This window comes from Ricinus communis, chromosome 8 (assembly GCF_019578655.1).
Source record: "Ricinus communis isolate WT05 ecotype wild-type chromosome 8, ASM1957865v1, whole genome shotgun sequence".
Lineage (NCBI taxonomy): Eukaryota > Viridiplantae > Streptophyta > Magnoliopsida > Malpighiales > Euphorbiaceae > Ricinus > Ricinus communis.
This window is the reverse complement of record NC_063263.1, coordinates 22,769,466-22,789,926: the sequence shown is the minus strand read 5'-3', so window position 1 is coordinate 22,789,926 and position 20,461 is coordinate 22,769,466. Positions and strand designations below refer to the sequence as shown.

General features: G+C 30.9%; 1 protein-coding gene, 1 long non-coding RNA gene and 1 pseudogene across 2 annotated transcripts; all 3 read right to left on the bottom strand.

Annotated features, from left to right (window-relative positions):
• Positions 1–1,045: 1,045 nt before the first annotated feature.
• Positions 1,046–8,197, bottom strand: LOC107261631 (annotated as a pseudogene).
• A 1,120-nt stretch (positions 8,198–9,317) lies between these two features.
• Positions 9,318–10,490, bottom strand: LOC125368591. Its single transcript, XR_007217167.1, has 3 exons — positions 10,324–10,490; positions 10,026–10,246; positions 9,318–9,948 (listed from the first exon to the last, which is right to left on the bottom strand). It is a non-coding gene; the product is annotated as an uncharacterized LOC125368591 (long non-coding RNA).
• Positions 10,491–10,511: 21 nt separating this feature from the next.
• Positions 10,512–12,943, bottom strand: LOC125371004. The gene is made up of 2 exons (XM_048378680.1): positions 11,384–12,943; positions 10,512–10,808 (listed from the first exon to the last, which is right to left on the bottom strand). The coding sequence occupies exon 1, from the start codon at positions 12,798–12,800 to the stop codon at positions 12,213–12,215; it is 588 nt and encodes a 195-aa protein (XP_048234637.1). The 5' UTR covers positions 12,801–12,943; the 3' UTR covers positions 10,512–10,808; positions 11,384–12,212.
• Between the last annotated feature and the right edge of the window lie 7,518 nt (positions 12,944–20,461).

Sequence of the window (20,461 nt, the reverse complement as noted above, 5' to 3'; positions counted from 1 at the left end):
TAAATATTAGTTCTAATGTAATAGTCTCATCAACAATGAGATATAATTACATATTGCATAAGATATCTCCATTTCTTATAAATATGTTATATCCTACTACAATACCAAAAATTGTGTATATAAATATCTTAAGATTATGCATCTTATGCTAAGCACCTTCAAGCTTTGTTTCACTTTAATATTAGTTCTTTTATCTTGATCTCTATTAAGATCTATCAAACTCTTACTGCTTCTTTCAGAATACTCCTTTTTCTTGAAAGACAGCATATCCCAAATGAACACTTTTATTTCAAGAGTATGATAGTCTTGATATACTAAAATCCTTTTGGATATCTTATAAACTTATATTTATTAGATCAAGCCTTTCAGTTTTGTTTAATTGTGTATGTTTCTCTTAAACATCACATACTAGTCTATATCCTATATAAACTTTATTATGATCGTATCATAAATGGAACATATTGGAGTTAATGGTCATAAGAGTATAGACAGCTTGCAACACTTTTTATCAATACAACTATGTCACGCAAAGTTAGGTTTTATCATCTTATAAAACTTTATCAATTTGAGTAATTACAAGTTATAGACATTCTAGTGATGACCTAAGTATTCCATATCATGATATGATATATTATCATAACTCTTCCTAAAGGTAAGTATACACTCTATGTATCGCTTAAGAATTCGGCATGTGTCTTTCTCAAAGACATCTTAATTATAATATTGCTTTTATAAGATTTATAAGTTACATAATTTGTTTATGTTACTTATTTATCTTAGTATCAATAATATAATCATTATGCCTATTTAAGATTGCTTTAGATTTCTCAAAATAAGTTTTGCTTTCTTACATTTATACAACCTTTTATATGACATTGTAGAAACATAAATCATTTAACTAAATAAGGCAACAATTGCCGAATATTATAAATGAAATATTAAAAACAATTGTTCTAGAAAAAAATTAATAACAATTATTAAATTCTTAATAAGGAAAATAAAACTAATAACTAAACTAAATAGAAACAGTTGCCTTCAGGCTAGTCTATTCATTCTTTTCAGAAATAGAAGCTTGTTCTTGCTTCTTATCCTTTAAAGCAGCAAAATAAACATTGCAGTTCCTTCTCAAATATCCTTTCTTTCCATAATGATGATACTTTTCTTTATCCTTGCTGATACCTCCAATAACCTTTAAGGCTTTCTTGGGCTTTTGAGATTTCTTTCCCTTTTTCTTCTCAAACTTACTTTTAGTAGCCTTAGAAGATTCTATTATCATAATAAGTCCTTTTTCCTTCTTTATGGTGCCCTTTGCAATCCTTAACATATGAATAAGTTCAGATATCATGGTATCCAACTTATTCATATGAAAGTTCATAATAGACTGCGAATAATTATTAGGTAGAGATTGAAAATTAAGTCTATACTTAATTCATGGTCCATAACAAAACCAAGATGCCTTAGATGTTCAATATATCTAAGCATCTTTAGTCCATGTGTATTCATAGATGCACCTTTGACCATCTTTCATCGAAACAATTCCTCTAAGGTCTCATACCTTTCAGTCTATGACTGCTCATCAAACATTTTCTTCAAATTTAAGATGATAGTTTAAGCATCCATATTTTCATGTTGTCTTTATAGTTCGAAAGTCATACTTCTTAACATCATACAAACAACTTAATTGTTGTCTTCTTGACTCTTTTTGTACTCTTAGATTACCTTTTCGGTTGCATCTACGGCAGGGAGATGAAATGAAGGTGTGTCTAGCACATAAAGCTTATTTTCTTATTTGAGAATAATTCTCATATTGTGATGCCAATCAAGAAAGTTTGGCCTAGTAAGCTTGTTGGTATTAAGGATACTATGTAAAGATAGATTCCCACTCAAAAATGGGTTGCCTAAGACTCGAACCCGAAACTAGTCGAATAGAGTAGAAATTTTCCTTGTCTGTTAAAAAATAGGTAGAAAAAAATCCCTTTCCAAGCCGTGCTTGCACTTTTCATTGCACACGGCTTTCCCTATGTATACATCAAAATCTCAGTTCCCTTCCTAGATGAAACCTCTAAATAAGTTGAATACTTAGTCGCTCAATCCTTACTCGTACACTGTATGAGCATTTCATAAGAGAAATAAATAAATTTTTTGTCATCCCTTCATCATTTAGGGATTACATGTTTTCATAACCAACATTCATGCTTGGCCAAATCATTGATAGAAATAATATCCAAATACCAAATCTGTCCTTTATATAACTTGCACGAAATGGAAGAAACTCTTGGGAAGATAAAAAAAGAATCTTTTCTTCCTCCATAAAAAATTCTTTTAAACATTCCGAACCTAATCTTTTTAAAAACATTGCATACACTACTATAAAGATAAATGAATATAAATTAATTTATACAAGTAACTAGTAAAGGTCTTGCAACCAGTTACTTAACTCCCACTATTTTTTGATATAAATTAATAGCCATCACTATCAATTTGGGATACTATCGATTAGGCTATCCTAGTGTGCTAGAATCCCATATATTTTTAATATGACCTTGAGTATGCCTAACAGACCATATTAAAATAAATTAGGCAAACAACTATTTATCAATTATATCTATATACAACTTCTAGATCAATTAGGCGACAACGACGTTTGTCTAAATATATTATATGATGTTCCAAAAATTAATTAGTGGCTATACCTTTATATAATCATGAGTATGCCCGTTCAGATTATATAAAATAGTTAAGTAAGATCCATCAATTAAAATAGAAAACATACTTAGGTAATAGGTAATATTAGGTATGCATGACATATTAGCCTAGCTCTCATTCCTATTTTAATCATGGAAAACAACTTAATCATGTTCTTAACATGTGACTTAATATTGAATGTGGGATTGTTATTAACCGGCGATTAAGGTCGCATGTTTTGGCATGAACATATAAATATCAAAATAAGGGTTTCATGCTTTAGCATGATCATGCATATATCGTACATCACATATATAATATAAGCTAAGCATGCCAAAGTACTCTAAATGATTATGGACTTTCTAAACTAGTTATATCGAGTCATTAAAGATAGCTAGATGGTCAAAACCTAGGTATGTCCTTTATGATCTCCATGTCTTAAAGCAATATCCCCTTCATCTCCATTTGGTGCCATATTTTCATCAGGATAACAAAAGAAATTCTATTTGACTAATCTAAAACTATATAGCCATTACATACGATTTAAAGAAACCTTGAATTACATTTAAGGGGAGTTAGATGAGAAAAGAGTTTTACAACCTAGAGAAATTTAGAGAAAGGCAAGGAACACAGTCCTTATGTCAAATATACTAAATCAAAACATTCAACCCTTCAACACAATCACAGTGGTCTCTATAGTCTATAACCGTCCATCATCTGCCAAATATAATCATATTACATAAAGTATATAAAAGAATCAAGATAGCATAATTCAAGTTATTTGATCACTGCATGTAATTAGGACTAAATAAGGTTATGTAGAATTAAAATAATTAAATTATATTCAAAAATAAAAATTCTCCTTATTTTAGAGGGTAATTTTTTGCCAAAATAAGAACTTAGGACATAAAATCAATCTTTGACCAAATAAACTTTACTAATCCTAGTCATACTAGGAACCGAGATTTAATCTTAATTGAAGAAAGTTGTATAGAATTAAAATTAATTAATAACTAATTCCCTTTAAAATATCATTCTATGTTATTTTAGGAAACAAAGTCAAATACTAAGATATAAAGTCGAACTTATGTCGTATTTAAGATATACAACCTAGTCATACTAGGATACCGAGACATAATTCCTAGAATAACATAAATTAATGAGAACTTAAATTAATTAAATGAAATTTAAAAAAAATAAAAGTTCCTTTATAGTCTATATGAATTTTGGCCATGTCTAGAATCTAGGACAAGAGTCAGACTCTTGTCTTAATCTAGATAACTACCTAGTCCAACTAGGATTCTAACATTACAAGTCCTTGTCCTAAAGAACTAATAGTACCTATATTAATTAAAACAATATTTTAATTAATCTCCTAATCTTATAAGGAAATTGTGAGTACCCATTTTTTGGATATAGATATTAAGGGAATTACAGAAAATCCGATGATGAAAGTTACTACTTTTCTCAAGTCTCTAAGATTGAGAAATGGCGAATCTAAGAGAAGGATGGGAATAATTGAACCTGAAATTACTTATTCTAGAATCTATTTGGACCCAATTGATAGGAAAAATAAAGTTTGAAGGGTAAAATAGTAATTTTCACAAGTTCATGGACTACATTGTCAAAAATTTTAGATTTTTTTCCCTTAAGAGCCAATCAGCTCTCTGCATAGCCAAATCAGCTCTACACATGTTTCAAGGCTTTTAATAACATAGCTATATATGAAGCATTACTCGCTCGGTTAAAAATGGCACTAATCATCCAAATTGAGCATCTAAGTGTCATCAATGATTGACAATTAGTAGTCAACCAAATAGTGGACAGTTTTAAAGTAAGACATTGTAAAGTGCATATATCAGGCTAAGAATATGTTGAGAATTGAACAAAATGGAGGATAATGAAACATAGTCCAAGTACTAAGAGATGAGAATGAAGAAGCAGGCTGCTTAGCTAAGCTAGCTTTGCAGGGCGAGGCGAGCAATAATATGCCATTCTACATCCTTAAAGAACCGAAAATAGTAGAAGAAGAGGTACTAGTCATTGAAGAATATGATCCTCGGATGTAAGAATTCCTATAGTACCTTGAAGAAGGAAAATTTTCAAAGGAAAAGAGTGCAACAACCAATATAGTAAAGACCCCAACCATGTACCTAAATAAAAGAAGCTGAATTATTATAAAAATGGTATCTGAACGTATTAAAATTTGATAATCGAGTATTTAAACTTTTAAAAATTACAATTTAGTATGTGAACTTAGTAAATATTTACAATTGACCATATAGAAGGTTAATAGCAGTTGTGGATCTAGAATCTTAAATCACATATTATTAACTTAGTAGATTAAAAAGAATTAAATGACGAACAAGTCTTTAAAAAGTATATACTTCTAATAAAGTAATATATCACCCTCATTACTACTACCATTATACTTTGATCACTATATTTTTATCAAGTTAATTAAAAAGAATCTCTATCAAACTTTGAGCAACACCTTATCTTCTCCAACGAATCACTAAAAAAATATATAACAAAATCAATTATTATTAAGGATAATAATCTTGATTATAATATTAATTACTAGTAGTTCTACTTATGACATGAATAGTACTTATTTATATTTTTATCTAGTTTGTGACTTTTAGTATTTAAATAAAAGATTCATCCTTCTAAGTATATATATTATATTTCACTATAAAAATATAATAGGATTTAATTTATCTATGAGCCAGCTTGTTCTATATAGTAATTGATTCCATACACTCAAATAATAATTATTTTTAATTTTATATATTAAGTTATAATCTTATAAATTTTAAACATTTAATTATTAAATTTTAATAAGTTCACACACTATTTTATTATTATCTCTAGAAGAACCTGATATAGATAATATGTAACATGTTATTAACCTGCTATATACACTCAATTATAAATATTTATTAGTTTACAGAAAAAAAAATATAACTATTAAAAATTTAAACATTTAATTGTCAAAACTTAACAAGTTCACACACTATTTTTGTAATTATTTTTTATTGTTATATAGAATGACATTTAATACAAAGTTTAAGGATTAAATTAAATTTTTTTTATAAACTAAATACTTTAATTAGAGTAAATTAACTATTTTTTACAAGTTATTGGAAAATTTAGCCAGAAAATTAAAATATAGACTAATAGTCTATTAACTCCAAATTCATGAGTAAACTTGACACTTTAGCCTATATATGTCAAGAAAGACAGCATTTTCAGAGGAAAATTCATATTAAAGAAAAGGTCTCAACCAGCAAGTAAACTCAATCTCGTGACCAAGTAAGATAACTTAATGTCTTTTTCTTTAAAGAAATTACAGAAAGAAAAAAAAAAAGTAGGTGTTGATGTTATATATGTATTTAATTAATTAATGGAGACTCCAATTAGTTGAACTAGTCAAGCCTTACTTTTTTCCTTAGAATATGGCTCGATTATCAATTTTCAAGAGATGGGGTCGTACGAGGTTAAATTCATCAATATCATATTTTCGTTTTTGTACAAGTTTTTAAAAAAAAAAATTATTTATAATTTAAAATTTATATATAAATAAAATTAATTTTATATAATTAAATTTATACCGAATTAATTATAATTACATTAAATTTTAATAAAATAAATAAAATTTCTAAATATCTCTTTCAATTTTATTTTCTTTCTATATTTTTTCAATTAAAATGAATTCTTTTATAAATTTTAACCAAACATAACATTAATATTATTTACTAGATATTGTTATTTGCTCATTTAATAACAAATACTGATAGAAATAGCTTTTGTTGGCCTATGGAAAGAAAACAAATAAACAAACAAACAAATACTTTTTTTTTTCAAATGAATTTCATATAATTTATTTATAAATCTAAAATTTATATATTTGATTGAAATTTATTGTATATAGTATTTAGTTAAAATTTATAAAATTTATGGAATTTATTTATAAATATAAAATTTATATACTTTAAATGTAGTGAAAGTTAATTTATTATTCTACATTTATGTGAAATTTGTTATAACTAAATTAAATTCTAACGAAATAGATAGTATTTTCAAATAAATTTTATATAAATAAATTAATATATTTTATAAAATCGAAATATCTCTTTCAACTATCATTTTTATTTAATTTTTTATCGCGTCTTGTTTCTTAAATAAAATGATTTAGATTGTGATGAAATCCAATCGTAATGGAAAAGGAAGAAGTTGCTTCCTCTGCTAACAAGTGCTCTATCTATCTCTTCACTATTATGCTGATCCCATGAACTTTCGTGGAGCTTTCTCAACTGGCCAAGTTCCTCGGCAACTTCTTTCATGGACGGCCTTTTTACGCCACTACTGCGTAGGCATTGTTTAGCAAGCTCTGCAAGAACTTCAATCTCTTCCATTTGTTCTTTATTAGTTACTTCGAAACACAATATTTGATTTAAATTGCCGTTTTTTGAGTGATGAGAGAAAATATTGAATTGTATTACTCTTTGGCCCGATTTCGTACTACAGTTTGGTTCTTCCCCTGTTAGGAGTTCTACAAGAACAAACCCAAAACTATATACATCACTCTTTTCAATTAAATCGCCTGTCATGAGATATTCCGGATCCAAGTAACCAAAAGTTCCTTGTATTTTTGTGGCAATATCAGCTTGGAGTGAGGAAATTATTACTGAAGCTCCTAAATCAGATACTTTCGCCGTGTAATTTTCATCCAAGAGAATGTTTGCTGACTTCACATCACCATGAATAATTGGATGATTCGCTAAAGAATGCAAATAATCAAGTGCGTATGCAGTCTCTGCAGCGATCCTTAGAATATTTTCCAAGCTGTTAAAAATTGGGACCTCTTTTGATGGATATGCTGGTAAAGACTTCCATTTGAGATGAATTCATAAACTAGCAATGGAACTTTGGTTTCCAAACATAGGCCTAAGACCTTAACAACATTGATATGATTGGGAAACAATGCCAATCTCATGTTGAAACTCTTGATTCATTTTCGTGTTGTCTAAATCTTTAGGCTTCGTTACTGCAACTTGAGTACCATTTGCTAAAACTCCTTTGTAAATACATCTGAAACCTCCTTCCCCAAGGAAATTACCTGTGGTACAAGTATCAGTTGCTTTTGCTAGCTCTGCCTCTTTGAAGATCCTTACTCGTTGATGCTTCAACAGTATACCTACATTTTAAAAAAAGTTCTTTTGTTTTCTGTGTTTCTTCCATATGATCCCAATCAAAAGACCAATAATTACTACGGATATGACTCCTCGGACAACTGTAGGTAGGAGAACATGATCAAATATCAGCTAAGACAATAGCAAATATAGCCGACAGGGATGGTTAGGATATTACTTGCAGCAATTATTGTGATTTGAGATCTATGTCAACCGACTTTACCATCACCATGCATCCTAAGTGGGCAGTGGCATGTGTAGTTCCCAACTGTGTTCTTGCAAGTGCCATCGCAAGGGTACTCGACGGATCCTTGCATTTGTCGATGCCTGTAACAGAATATATATATTAATATGTTGGGTTAAATGACCCGCTGGTATCAAAGTTTAACATTTATATCCAATTGGCACTAAACCTTCAATTTATTTCTTTTTGGTACCTCTCCTATTATTTTTGTTTCTTCCGCCAGTACCAATGAGGAATCCGGCAGTTATTTGCTGATGTGGCTACTGAATTTATAAAGGACCACACACCACTTTCCATATATGTTGCTGAGTCATTTACTTTATCCAAGTCAACGATTAACAAAATCTCAACCCCAAATAAATAACCTTAAATCAAAAAGATTCCCAATTTTGAAACCTAGTTTTTTGTATTTGGATCAATTTACTTTCTCTAATAATCGATTATGAAGCTTCCTTGTTCTTTATCTTGTCGAATAAATGGATCAAGAAACAACTGAAAATGTGCTTAGTGTTGGAGTTGAGCCACTGACCTATATGTGCATGTGGAATGGCAAATGAAGCTTTGCCAAAAATAACTGAAAGTGAAGCTTCGTCTCTCGAACTGAAAGGAAGTCTGGGCGCAAGTTTTGGAGATGCTCTCTTAGTTTACATTGATATATTTTTAGTTGTAATGAAGGTTTCTTCTTGTACTTGTCTTTCATCTGTCATTTTATTAAGTTAAGAATGGACAGTGTTGAATCTGACCTTACAACTGAGCTGTTGAATGAGTACAAGAATAGATTAGTTTGCTAAATTCAAAGCTGAAGAAAATGAAAGAAGAAAAAAGGAGCATGAAGCACAGAAGGGACCTGTCTAAGCTTGGTTGTTATGCTGTGGCTAGGATTATTATTTAGAAGATGTACTTTTGTTAGCTTAACTTGAAGATGTACTTTGGATACAGTAGTATTTACAACTACTGTTACTTATGTATTTTAATGATGAATGAATAAAATGATAAATGAGTATTTGGTTTTTAAAGTAGTTGATGATGAATAAATGAAATGATAAACACAGTAGTTTTTACTTACTACTACTTCATTTGATTGTTACTGTTATGATAAATATGCACAACAAATTGTCATATAGAACGAGTCTTGAAATAGACAAATTGAATGACAATTTAATAAATAAGTGAGGCTGTTAATTATTTTAAATAATTAAATCTTTGAACAAAAAGTGAATGGATGTGGAAATTTCATGAACCCTACACCCAAGGCTATCAAAAGCCATTACAAAAAAATCTGTCAAAGGACCACATGTTAGGTCCATACATATATTAACAATACAACAACCAAAACAAACATTATTATTTGGGGTTTCAAAAATAGAAAACAATTTTAATTCTTTCCAATTCTAATTCTTTTGTTCTTTGCATTTTCTGGAGGCACCCAAGCTCTCTTCTTTGTTGAAACACTTCCATCAATCTTTTGTTTTCCTTTATCTTGAAGCTTTGTTATTGTCTAACTCCTTCAGCCCCAACATCTTTGCTCAACAACCTTGGGGGTTTGAAAGTCTTTTTTCCCTTAGCTTCAGTTACTGGCTTTTTTGCAATTCCTCCTTTTTGTGTTTGTGAAAGTCTTCCAATACCCAAATCTGGTGGTAGCTCAGTCAACAAATCATTAATGCTCTTAGTCTTCTTGGTGGTAGTTTTTGAAGGTCATGTGATAAAGTGTAAATGTGATTTCCACTGTGAAGCATAATCACTACAATCAACTAAATGAGCTAGTATGCCAAGCTCAACTGCAGGTTTTTGTACTTGTTTTGTTGATGGTGTTATATTGAATAACTGTATAATAAATTCTCAAGTTAGCATATAACTAGTTGACATTACTTGGTAAATATTAGAGGTGACAGATTACTTACCTGTGACAATGGTATTAGTGGTGACAAATTATCAAATGTTGAAGTTGTCCCTAAAGGAGCTATGCCTGTAGAAGCCCCATAGTCATCTTCATGATCAGGTTGGTCAATATTAAACACATTTGAAGCTATGTGATCATCTTCATATGTTTCAAACACATTTTGTGCACTATTTTCACCATTGATTCCTTTTTCTTTTGCTGTTTTTTTGTCTTTCTCATCACCTAGTATAAAAAAAACTCCTTATTAGTTCGTATATGTCATTGCAGGCAGAAGTAAATCAGAGGAATAGCATACTTACAAGCAGTTTTTCCCTCATTTGTTGTTGCCTTGTAGAAGCACCAGCACCATGAAACCTCTTGTTGTGGCCCTTAGCATCACAAACTGTGCATGTTATCACAGAGTCCTTCTTGGTGACCTTGCCATTTTTTATCAGAGCTTCCATCTCATCTTCCTTTAACCTTCTCTTTCTAGCAGGTCTGCCTTTTCTAGGTTTGATTGGTTGGGGGGGTAAGACTGGTAGGGCAGTTTCCTTGGGCCAAAATTCTTTACTAGTAGTTGGGTTAAGCAAATGACTTTAGTATTTTAGGTATGTTTTAACCTTGTTGTAGTCATGTATATAAAATTCAGGATTTTCATTGTTATACCAAATTGCACATACAACATGACAACAAGGTATTTCAGTTAGATCCCACCTCCTACATGTGCATGTCATTTCTTGTTTGTCAACTACACACTATCCCCCTAGGCCAACCACTTGAAACTTCTCACCTCCAGACCACTCTACTGTAAACATCCAGCAAAATTCTTTAGACTTTTCTAGTTTTTTTCAAGATCTTAGGGCAGTAAGCAGATGCCACTCTTTTCATAGCATCCCTGTTCTTATGTATCCTCTTTATTAATTTTGTACTTATAACCTCATTCATAGCTATCACATCTTTGGTTCTAGCATCTAAGATAAAATTATTAAAACACTCCCATAAGTTGTTTAATAACATGTCACACTTAGCATCAATTCTAAAATGAGATCTAGACCAGTGATGAGGGAAGATGTTATTCATGTAGTTATGTCCTTGATGTGATGCTGATGCAAACTTCTCCATTATCCTTTGAAATATCTGGACATAACTTGCCCTAGCAGCAGCCCACATAAGTTCTTTTAACCCTAGACTATTAAATTTCTTTTTAAAATTATTATGCACATGTCTAATACAAAACCTATGTTCAAAATTAAAGAATAGTTCTTCAATGGTAGGAATAAGACCCTATTCCAAAATAACAACACAAAATTAATACCATTCTGCCAATCAGTTATAAAAATATATGAATGAATAGAAAAGGAAATTGTGAAGAGTATTTACCTTCTGCCTGTCAGTCATGAGCACCCAATGATAACTGTTTGTTATCCCTAAATCTTCAGCCAGCAGCTCCAAAAATCATTTCTAGTATTGCTTGTTTTCTTTCTGCACAATATACCATGCCATTGGATAGATGCAGTCATTTGCATCTAAAGCAACAGTTGTAAGAAGCTGTCCTCCAAATACTCCTTTCAGCCAACACCCATCCAAAGATATGAAAGACCTACAAAACTTAAATCCTTCCCTCAATGCAGCAAAGCACACATACATACTGTTAAGAATACCTTCATTCAAATCAAAAACTATAGTGCTTCCTGGATTTCTTCTCAACAGTTCTAGCTTGTAATCATGAAGTCTAGAAAGTTGTTCTGTCTCATTACCATTGATAAATCTTAAAGCAGCATTTCTAACTCTCCATGCTTTAAATCTGGACACATCAACACTGTAGTCTTCTTTTACAGCTTGTATGATCCCTTGAATTGCCTAACTGGGATCAGCTCTGAACCTTTCAACATAATGTTGAGCTATCCATTTGGCATTAATATGCCTATTGTATGCCTCTCTTGAACAGTTATGAGTGAAAGAAGCTGACTTGATCTGCACTGTTTGTTTGTCTATGTTCATCAGGTAAGCCCAAATGAAGAACTGGCATCTTTTCTTGCATTTAGCCTTGCATTTCTGCCTTGTTTGGACCAAATATTACCTTGTTTCTAGTTTTGATTGATGAGCTCTTAACAACATCCTTGAATTGTTTAAAGAAACTGAATAGCATTCCAATCTTGAAGCTGGGATTCGCCATGTCAGTATCCTCATTAAACACAGGCCACCTATGCTACCTTGAATTTGCATCACTGTCTTCAGTTGAGGAGCATGACAACAGCTCATCTGATGGAGCATATATTATGGCATCTGTTTCTTCAGACAACTCCTCAGTAGGTTGCCTAACAGTTCTAGATCCAGATGGTCTGTCCCTCTCAAGCTCCTTATCAACAAACTTATCAAACATGGCATCATCATCAACATTTTCATCCAACAGGTCATAATCAAAGTCCACAAACTCACTGTTCTCTGAATCTGCATCACTATTCTCACTATCCTTACAGCTTTCATCATCCATATTTTGTTCATTTTGTGCTTCCTCTCCTTCCATCTCAGACATATTCTTCACAGCCTCTTCACTAGCATGTGGTTCCTCAACTTCTTCTCCAGCTTCTTCTATTTTTTCAAACTTATCCTTACTAAATATATGCATCAATTTATAATCCTCCACAGACATTGCCATTTTTAAAGCATCACTATCAGTTTCAAGGCTTCTTAATATATCATTCATACTCTTTGTAGGATCCTTCCACATAATAATCTTTGTTTTAGGTTTCATTCCTAGCTTTCTAGCCATTGAATCGATTTCTATCCTAGACATCTTATCTAAACTATAAAAATCAACAGCTCATATATCCCATAGTTTAGGGTGGCCTCTACCACTAACTTCATAATCATGCCAATACAAACTAAAGTACTCGGAATTAGGCACTGTAAAATATAATTACCCTAAATTAATTAAACAAACATTAATTACTTTAAGAAAAATAGTATTAATAAACATCATCAACATTCAACCAATAAAAAGGATTTAGGGAAAACCCTAGCCCCCCTGTATTATTAACTTCTAAAGAAATGCAGCATGCAATACGCATTCAAAGATGCAAATTTAAAATGGATAGAACTTCAGTTCTTTTAATAACCACAGAATAACTACAGGCGCTTGTAATTACAGTATACTAGTGGGTCTTCGGCTTTCTCTCTTACTCGCCAGTCAAGTGTCATTGCTCCCTAATCTCGCAATATGCAGATACAGTTCTATAAAGAAACTATGAAGCAGAAGGTCAGAGACCAGAGGTTCAGAGAGTGTTGACAATGGAGGTGGAAGTAGAACGGTTTACGTTGATTTGTGAAGTAAAACGGTTACTGTTGTGTTAGCTTAAAGGAGGAAAATAATTTTCTCAATTGTTTAGCTCAAGGTAAAGGTAATTTGTTAATTGCTGACTTGGATAAAGTAAATGACTCAGCAACAGATAAGGCAAGTGGTGTGTGGTCCTTTATAAATCCGGCAGCCATCAGCAAATAACTGTCGGATTCCTCATTGGTACTGGCGGAAGACACAGAAATAATAGGAGAGGTACCAAAATAAACAAATTAAAGGTTTAGTACCAATTGGATATAAGTGACTAAGGTTTGGTATCAGCAGGACATTTAACCCTTAATATGTTATTAAGAAAGAAAACTGACAGTTTACCTTTAAAATACTACACATGTATCACAGTTGCCATCCTCCAAAAAAATATAAAATCTATAACTTGGCTTGAATCTAACTGAAAACAAAAAAATAAATACCTTGGCATCCTTGAAGATAAGGATTTCCTGCAAATCCTTCTTTGCATTTGCAGCGATATCCTTTTCCATTCTTTGAGTAGATGCAGTCCGAATTACTCGCACAAGCATACGAAGCTGACTTTTTAGCATCTTCGCAACTTTTCTCTTCGACAATCCATTCAATCACTAATTCAGATCTTTCAAATTCATTTATAGTGTAGGAGAGGTCGAAATCCGAAACCTTGAATTTTCTATGATCAGCAAAGAAAGCAAAGCCACATGGGTTGAAATTCCAAACGTCCGACTGGTTTCCTGCGCTAAAAAGAGTGATATTGAGGGTCTTAAGTCTTTGCGGTATGGGCGTCTGACAGCATCCAAAACCTAAGCAAGTACCTTCTTCATTTAAATTCACTGGTCCATTACACAAAGACACACATCCGCTCCCAAAATTACCCCGCAGCATCACTCATGAAGGCCAGTGAAGCACAACCAGTAGCTATGAGCTTGTTATAGATGTTGGAGAAGCTGAACGGTCCATCTCCTAGTCTGATCACCCGAGCTCTGGATTCTATCGCATTCGACGTTTTATTATAGCACTTGTATGCATTTTTTAATTTGATAGAGAACAGACCCTCATCAACAGATATATTCAGAACAGGAATGTTTTTTCAAAAAATCAGTTGAGGAGGAGTGTTACTATGAATACATGTCAAGAAGAAGAATTTATTGAACGCACATTCATGATTGTCAATTGCAAATGGGTCTGGAACACTCACATTTCCACACCTTTCTGGGCAACCAGGTTTGACATGGGTTTGATGAATTTGCTGCTGTTATATGGCATATCCATTGCTGCCACAATAACAGCATACCAAAACGCAATTTCCACACTTTCTTAATCGGCTAGCTGGTACCAATCCTTTGTACCATATTTTAAATTGATACTAATATTTTAATTTGAATCTAATTGGTACACAAAGTATACAAAAGTATATCAATTTAGAGCAGCTTTCCAATTTTCGCCTAATAAATACTGATTTGGCAATCTGATGAGGTATATTGTGTTTGATTCTTTGTCGAATGCATATAAATTACTTCTATTTTTTCTTATAAAGAAAGATATTGGAATAACCTTGCAGTTTGTAGCACCAACTTAAACAAATAATTATTATTTTAGAAAATATTTTAATTAATTTTTAATTAATTAATATGAATATAAATCATTTATATATACGTGTCATATATATATATATATAATGTAAAAATTACTTACATGGTATCTGTTACATATATTTATCTTTGCATGCATGAACAGTTAATTAATATTACCTTATACAAAGCTAATCTTGCTTTGTTAAAAGTAAACTCATACTCGTGCCATATTTTGTTATGTTAACTATTACCCTCCTTTATCTCTTCTTCTATTTTTTATAAATCAAATCAGTCAAATAACTTAATTGATAAAAGAATAATTTTCAGAAATAAAAAAAATTAAAATAATAGTTAACTTTAATTCTTATATTTATTATAAATCTGAAGTTTTCTTAATTGGTGCGTATATGAAAGTACAATATCAGATTGGAACCAACAATAATAATTTCTATTTTTATTTTAAATAATTAAGTTCTTAAAGCTTCAAGATATGAAGTCGATCCTAAATGGGTTTGAAGCATGAATATTTCCACATCTATCAGGAAAAAATTTATCAAATATTACTGGTGGTTATCCATGACTGCAGTAAAAACATTACACACAAGAAACGCAACATCTTGGTAATCTTCTTTGCTGGCTGCCTTAGGTTTCAACAAGTCATATACAAACGTATAAAAGTCCATCTCAGGACCAATTAAACTCTAACAACTTAATGTCCTTTTTCTACAAAGAAATTTCAAACAACGAAATGGACTTTTAGAATTTGAACCAGTCAGCCTGAATTTCTTTTCTTAGAATTTGATTAGAATATCAATTATCAAAAGAAGGGCATGTACGAGCTTAAATCCGTCAATATCATATTCTTACACTCTCAATACTACTCACTAGATATTGCCATTTTCTCATATGATATAAAAGTATTAATAGGAATAGCTTCCTTTTCCCCCCTCTAGAGATAAATCAAATAATAAATAAATAAATAAATTTTATTTGGCCAAAAATATTTTTATTAAATTTATAAAATTTATATAAAAATTTAATATTCATGTATTTAATTGAATAAAACTATATTTAAAACTCTACTTAATTAAATATAAAATTAATTATAGCTAAATCAAATTATAATAAAATGCATAAAATTTCTAAATGAATTCCACTTTATAAAACTAAAACGCATGATATTGGCCAATATACTTCTTTATACTTTATCATTTTATTTTATATTATCTCACATTTATTTATGTCTTCTCTATTTAGATTTCAGTATAAATAAAATGAATTCTTAATATATTTAACAAGACAAAATAAGAAAAAAAATATTTAAAAAGATAAAGACTTTCCTTTGAGAGAATAAAAGATGAAGAATTAAGAATACTAAATATGGTATGAGCATTTCATTTAGAAAAATAGAGTCTAACAAATACCATGACTATAAATAGGGTGTAACAACTGAAAAGTCCATGTTTATTTGACTCTTCCTCTTACCAATATTTATTTATATCACATGAAATATGCCTTTATTGTTTCTAAATTGGTAATGTAAAAAAGAACTTAGACATTTTTTAACATGATAATGGTTTAGCAGAAAATATTATCTGAAATAAACAAGTTGTTATTTCCAATACTAATCGATTTTAAATAACAACTTACATAATGGTTAATTATTATGTTATGTACTTAATTTTATCTATTATATTAATTAGAGGTAACTGTCAATTAAGAAGATAAAAAAGTATAAAAAAATAATAGAATAGAAAATTAAAAAATGGTAGGATTATAAAATATTAAAATGACAACTATTTTACTGTATATGAACTATTATCAATTTTAACCGTAAATATTATATATATAAAGCATTAAATTTAAAAGAACATAAAAAGAAAGAGATCAATCTTGAAAGAAATTGTAAACTAAAAACTCACTACAATCCAAAGAAATATCTCAAAATCATAATAAAATTTTAATTGAAGAGAGAAAGTAAGGGATAATATATAAATATAGATTTCTTGCATTCTCCTCTATCACTTGTTCTTTAATTTTACTTGATGATAGAAATAAAGATAAAACTGGAAATAAAGATGAAGATGGAAAATATAGAATATATGAATGATAAAATGGTAATTTATTAAGATGGTTGTAGGGATAAATAGTGATCTTTTAATTATCAAAGAGGAAATCATGAGACATAAAATTAGTCCAAGAAAGATTATGAGACACAAAATTAGCACCATATAAAAATTAAGAGTTGTTGATGTATAATTAATAGAGGAGATAAATATAGTTATATTAATATTAATTGACATTTAATATGATTTTAAAGATGAAAAGAAAAAAATAAAATTATTCTTTCATGAAAGTTAAAACTAAGAACTTATTATAATCTAAAGAAATGCTTTAAAGATCATTAAAAATTTAAGTGAGGAGAGAAAGCAAGAAATAAAATCTTACTTATATTGTTGACCTAAGGTGCATTTGATCTCTATTTTGATTCCAACAATCAAATTAATTATCACTAACATCATGACTGAGTGCCTATGTGATAGAGCATCAAAGGAACCAAGCATATCCTAAACATTCTTCAGCCTTAAAGCAAGTCTTGTAAAAGACTCCAAAAACGTGAAGGTGCGGGGGCGCTTTTCATATGCCTAAAAGCTTATAAGATGTTGAAAAGTCCACCTGGCAGCAAACCAATCGCCTCGTGACACTTGGTAGTCAAAGTGTCAACATTCTAAGAAGCGCGAGGGTGCCTCTCTTTAGGCCTTCAGATAAATTTTGGTAGAAGATAGCGGGATGAGAAGCATGAGGGCACGGTCAAGGCAAGCGCGAGTGCGCTATTGTGGCATGGGGCAGTTTTCGCAATTAATGTGATGTCAGTAACCGTTGAGTCATCATCCACCCTATCATTGCCACGTGGTTAGAGCCGTTGGAATCCCAATGCCTCTTTTTAGAAAGTGCAAGCGCGCTTGGAAAACACAGGAACACTTTACATGACTTAAGGCAACTTTTGCCAAGTCATCAAATTTTGCATTAAATGAGTTTTAGCTTCATTATAACATCTCTAAGGGGTTGATATATATATAAATACCCCTCTTAAAAACTCTATAACTAAGTGTGAGAATTGGATATACTAAAACTCTAGCAAATTCATTTTTCAACTTTCTACATTCATCTTGTTTTATAAAGTGTATTAAGTTGAAACTTTTGTTTAACTAAAACTTAAAAGGATTGTTGAGTGAGCCTAGGCATTAAAAATATAAGGAATTGGTTATTGAGTAACTATTAATACTCAAGGTTTAAGGAACTTAGTGAGAGTTTGATACACTAAGGGAATAGGTTTAGTGTGAGCCTTGAAAACACCAAGTTGTTGGGTGAACATGTAAAACCCAAAGGTTGTAATCTTAGTGATTATATTGAAACACTCAAGTGTGATCTTGAGGAGTGGACGTAGGGAGGTTTATTCCCGAACCACTATAAATCCTTTGTGTTATCTCTTCTAACCCTTAATCTTCTTATCTTTACCTTAATCTCTTGTTTTTTTTACCTAAAGTATTTTATTTCTACAATTTGAGGTCACCAATTTAACCCCCCCTTCTTGAGTCCTAGGGACAACAACCTTTGACTCACTATATGCCTTAGCAGCTTTCATGATGTTACTTTGAATACGCTCTTCTTTGAATTGAGTCTTAGGGTAATACCTTTTCACTCGTCTTAAGAACTTATCAAGAGCTTGGAAATGCCACTCTCTTCTTTCAAATTTTACCATCATATCATCTATATGCACCTCCACCTCATTGTGCATCATGTCGTGAAATAAGGTGGTGGCTGTTTTCTAATAAGTTGCCCCTACTGTCAATACCCATTTTCTGAATTTAGATATCGAGGAAATTACGGAAAACTCTATGATGAAAGTTACTGTCTTTTCAAGTCTCGGGAGATGAAGGACGGGCGAATCCGAGGTTAGGATCACGGTTAATCTGACAGAATCACCTTTTTGAAATTAATTTGGAGTTAATTATCAAGAAAAATAAAGTTTGAGGGTCAAAATGATGGATTTTTATAAGTTTAGGGACTAAAGTGCAAACTTTTCACAAACTTCCATATTTAGAGTAAATCGGCTCTAGACAGTGCCGATTTGGGTTTTCTTAATTCAACGTCATTCTTTTTTACATTTTCACGTGCAGATACAGATTCTAGAAGGTATTTGATGCTAATTGATAGATTCTAATGATATTTATTTAAACTTTAAAGACTTGATTTATTTCATATTTATCAATTCTTTAAAAGAAATTTAAATAAAATCCAAGTTTATTTGTTTCTTTAGGGTTTCCTTAACAACCTACCTATATAAATAGAAAGTGATGACTTAGGGTTAAGGGTGAACAACAACAACATCAACAAGAACAACATTGATAAGAAGATTGTGATTAAAAACCCATGTTCATTTTAAGCAGAAGGTGTTTTTAGTAATTGAGGAGTAAGATCACTAAGAAAGAACTCAAGATTTGGAAACTCTTTTGAAAGGATATGAGCTTTTTCAATACGTCATCTAGCATTGGATTCTCAACCGATCTTCAACTTAACTGCTACATCATCTCCTAAGACTCGTAGAATAATCAACTATGGTGACAACTTGAGGGTTCCTCATCATCCATCATCATCAACATCACTTTCCCTTTAAACTGGTTTTCCTGTTCATTTATGTTTTTTAAAAACATGATTAGGGTTTCTTTTATGTGTTGTTTTCATGTTTGATGTGATTAGATTAGGGTTTCTTATGAACTAATATGTTGCTGATTTTATTAGGTTTGAATGTGATAATATGTCTACCTTTAAATTTTGAATTTGATAGGTTAAATGATTAGGATATTATCATTAGATTTGCATTTTCTACATAGTTATGTCAGTAGATTAGTTTATTAGGGTTATATAACTAAAATGTGAAATCTGCCATGTTTGTTCATTGTATGTCTAGACTTTTAAAGTTTGCCTGACTTTTTAGAGTTTCTGGTTTAACATCATATTTCTATCTTTTATCTTGTCTTTTCGTGTTCTAATTAATTTTTTACCTTCTGTGCATGTAAAATTGGCTCTAGGACATGAGAATTGCAAAGAATTTAAAGTTACCAACCTGGATAAGCACAGATTCGGTCGGCTCTATGCCTACAGCCAATCGGCTTAGCTACCCTCAGCCTTGATTTCCTAAATTTTACGAGTTTTGATGTATTTTGGTGATTTTATATACTGTAACTTAGTTTTAGGATTTTTCTTTATATTTTTAGTTGTAGGCCGAGTTGTAATAGCTAGGTTTACTTTATGCACTTTATTTTTATTTATTTTTTGGTTTAATGTATGTCAAATAATTGTAACATGACTATTTGATTAAAATGAGACATCTAGGCTTTAGGTTAAAACTGAACCCAACATGAAAACTGTAGTCCATTAGGTTAATCAATGTTAATTGGGCTTAAGTTCTAAAATCAAGTGTAGACTTAGTGGCCTTACCATGTCTTAGTTAGGATGGGGCTATATTAGACTTAGTTTCACACAATTGGGCCTTAT

Bases quoted from the DNA above. Each gene is read 5' to 3' on its own strand.
- LOC125371004 (XM_048378680.1), bottom strand. From the start codon at position 12,800: ATGTCTAGGATAGAAATCGATTCAATGGCTAGAAAGCTAGGAATGAAA.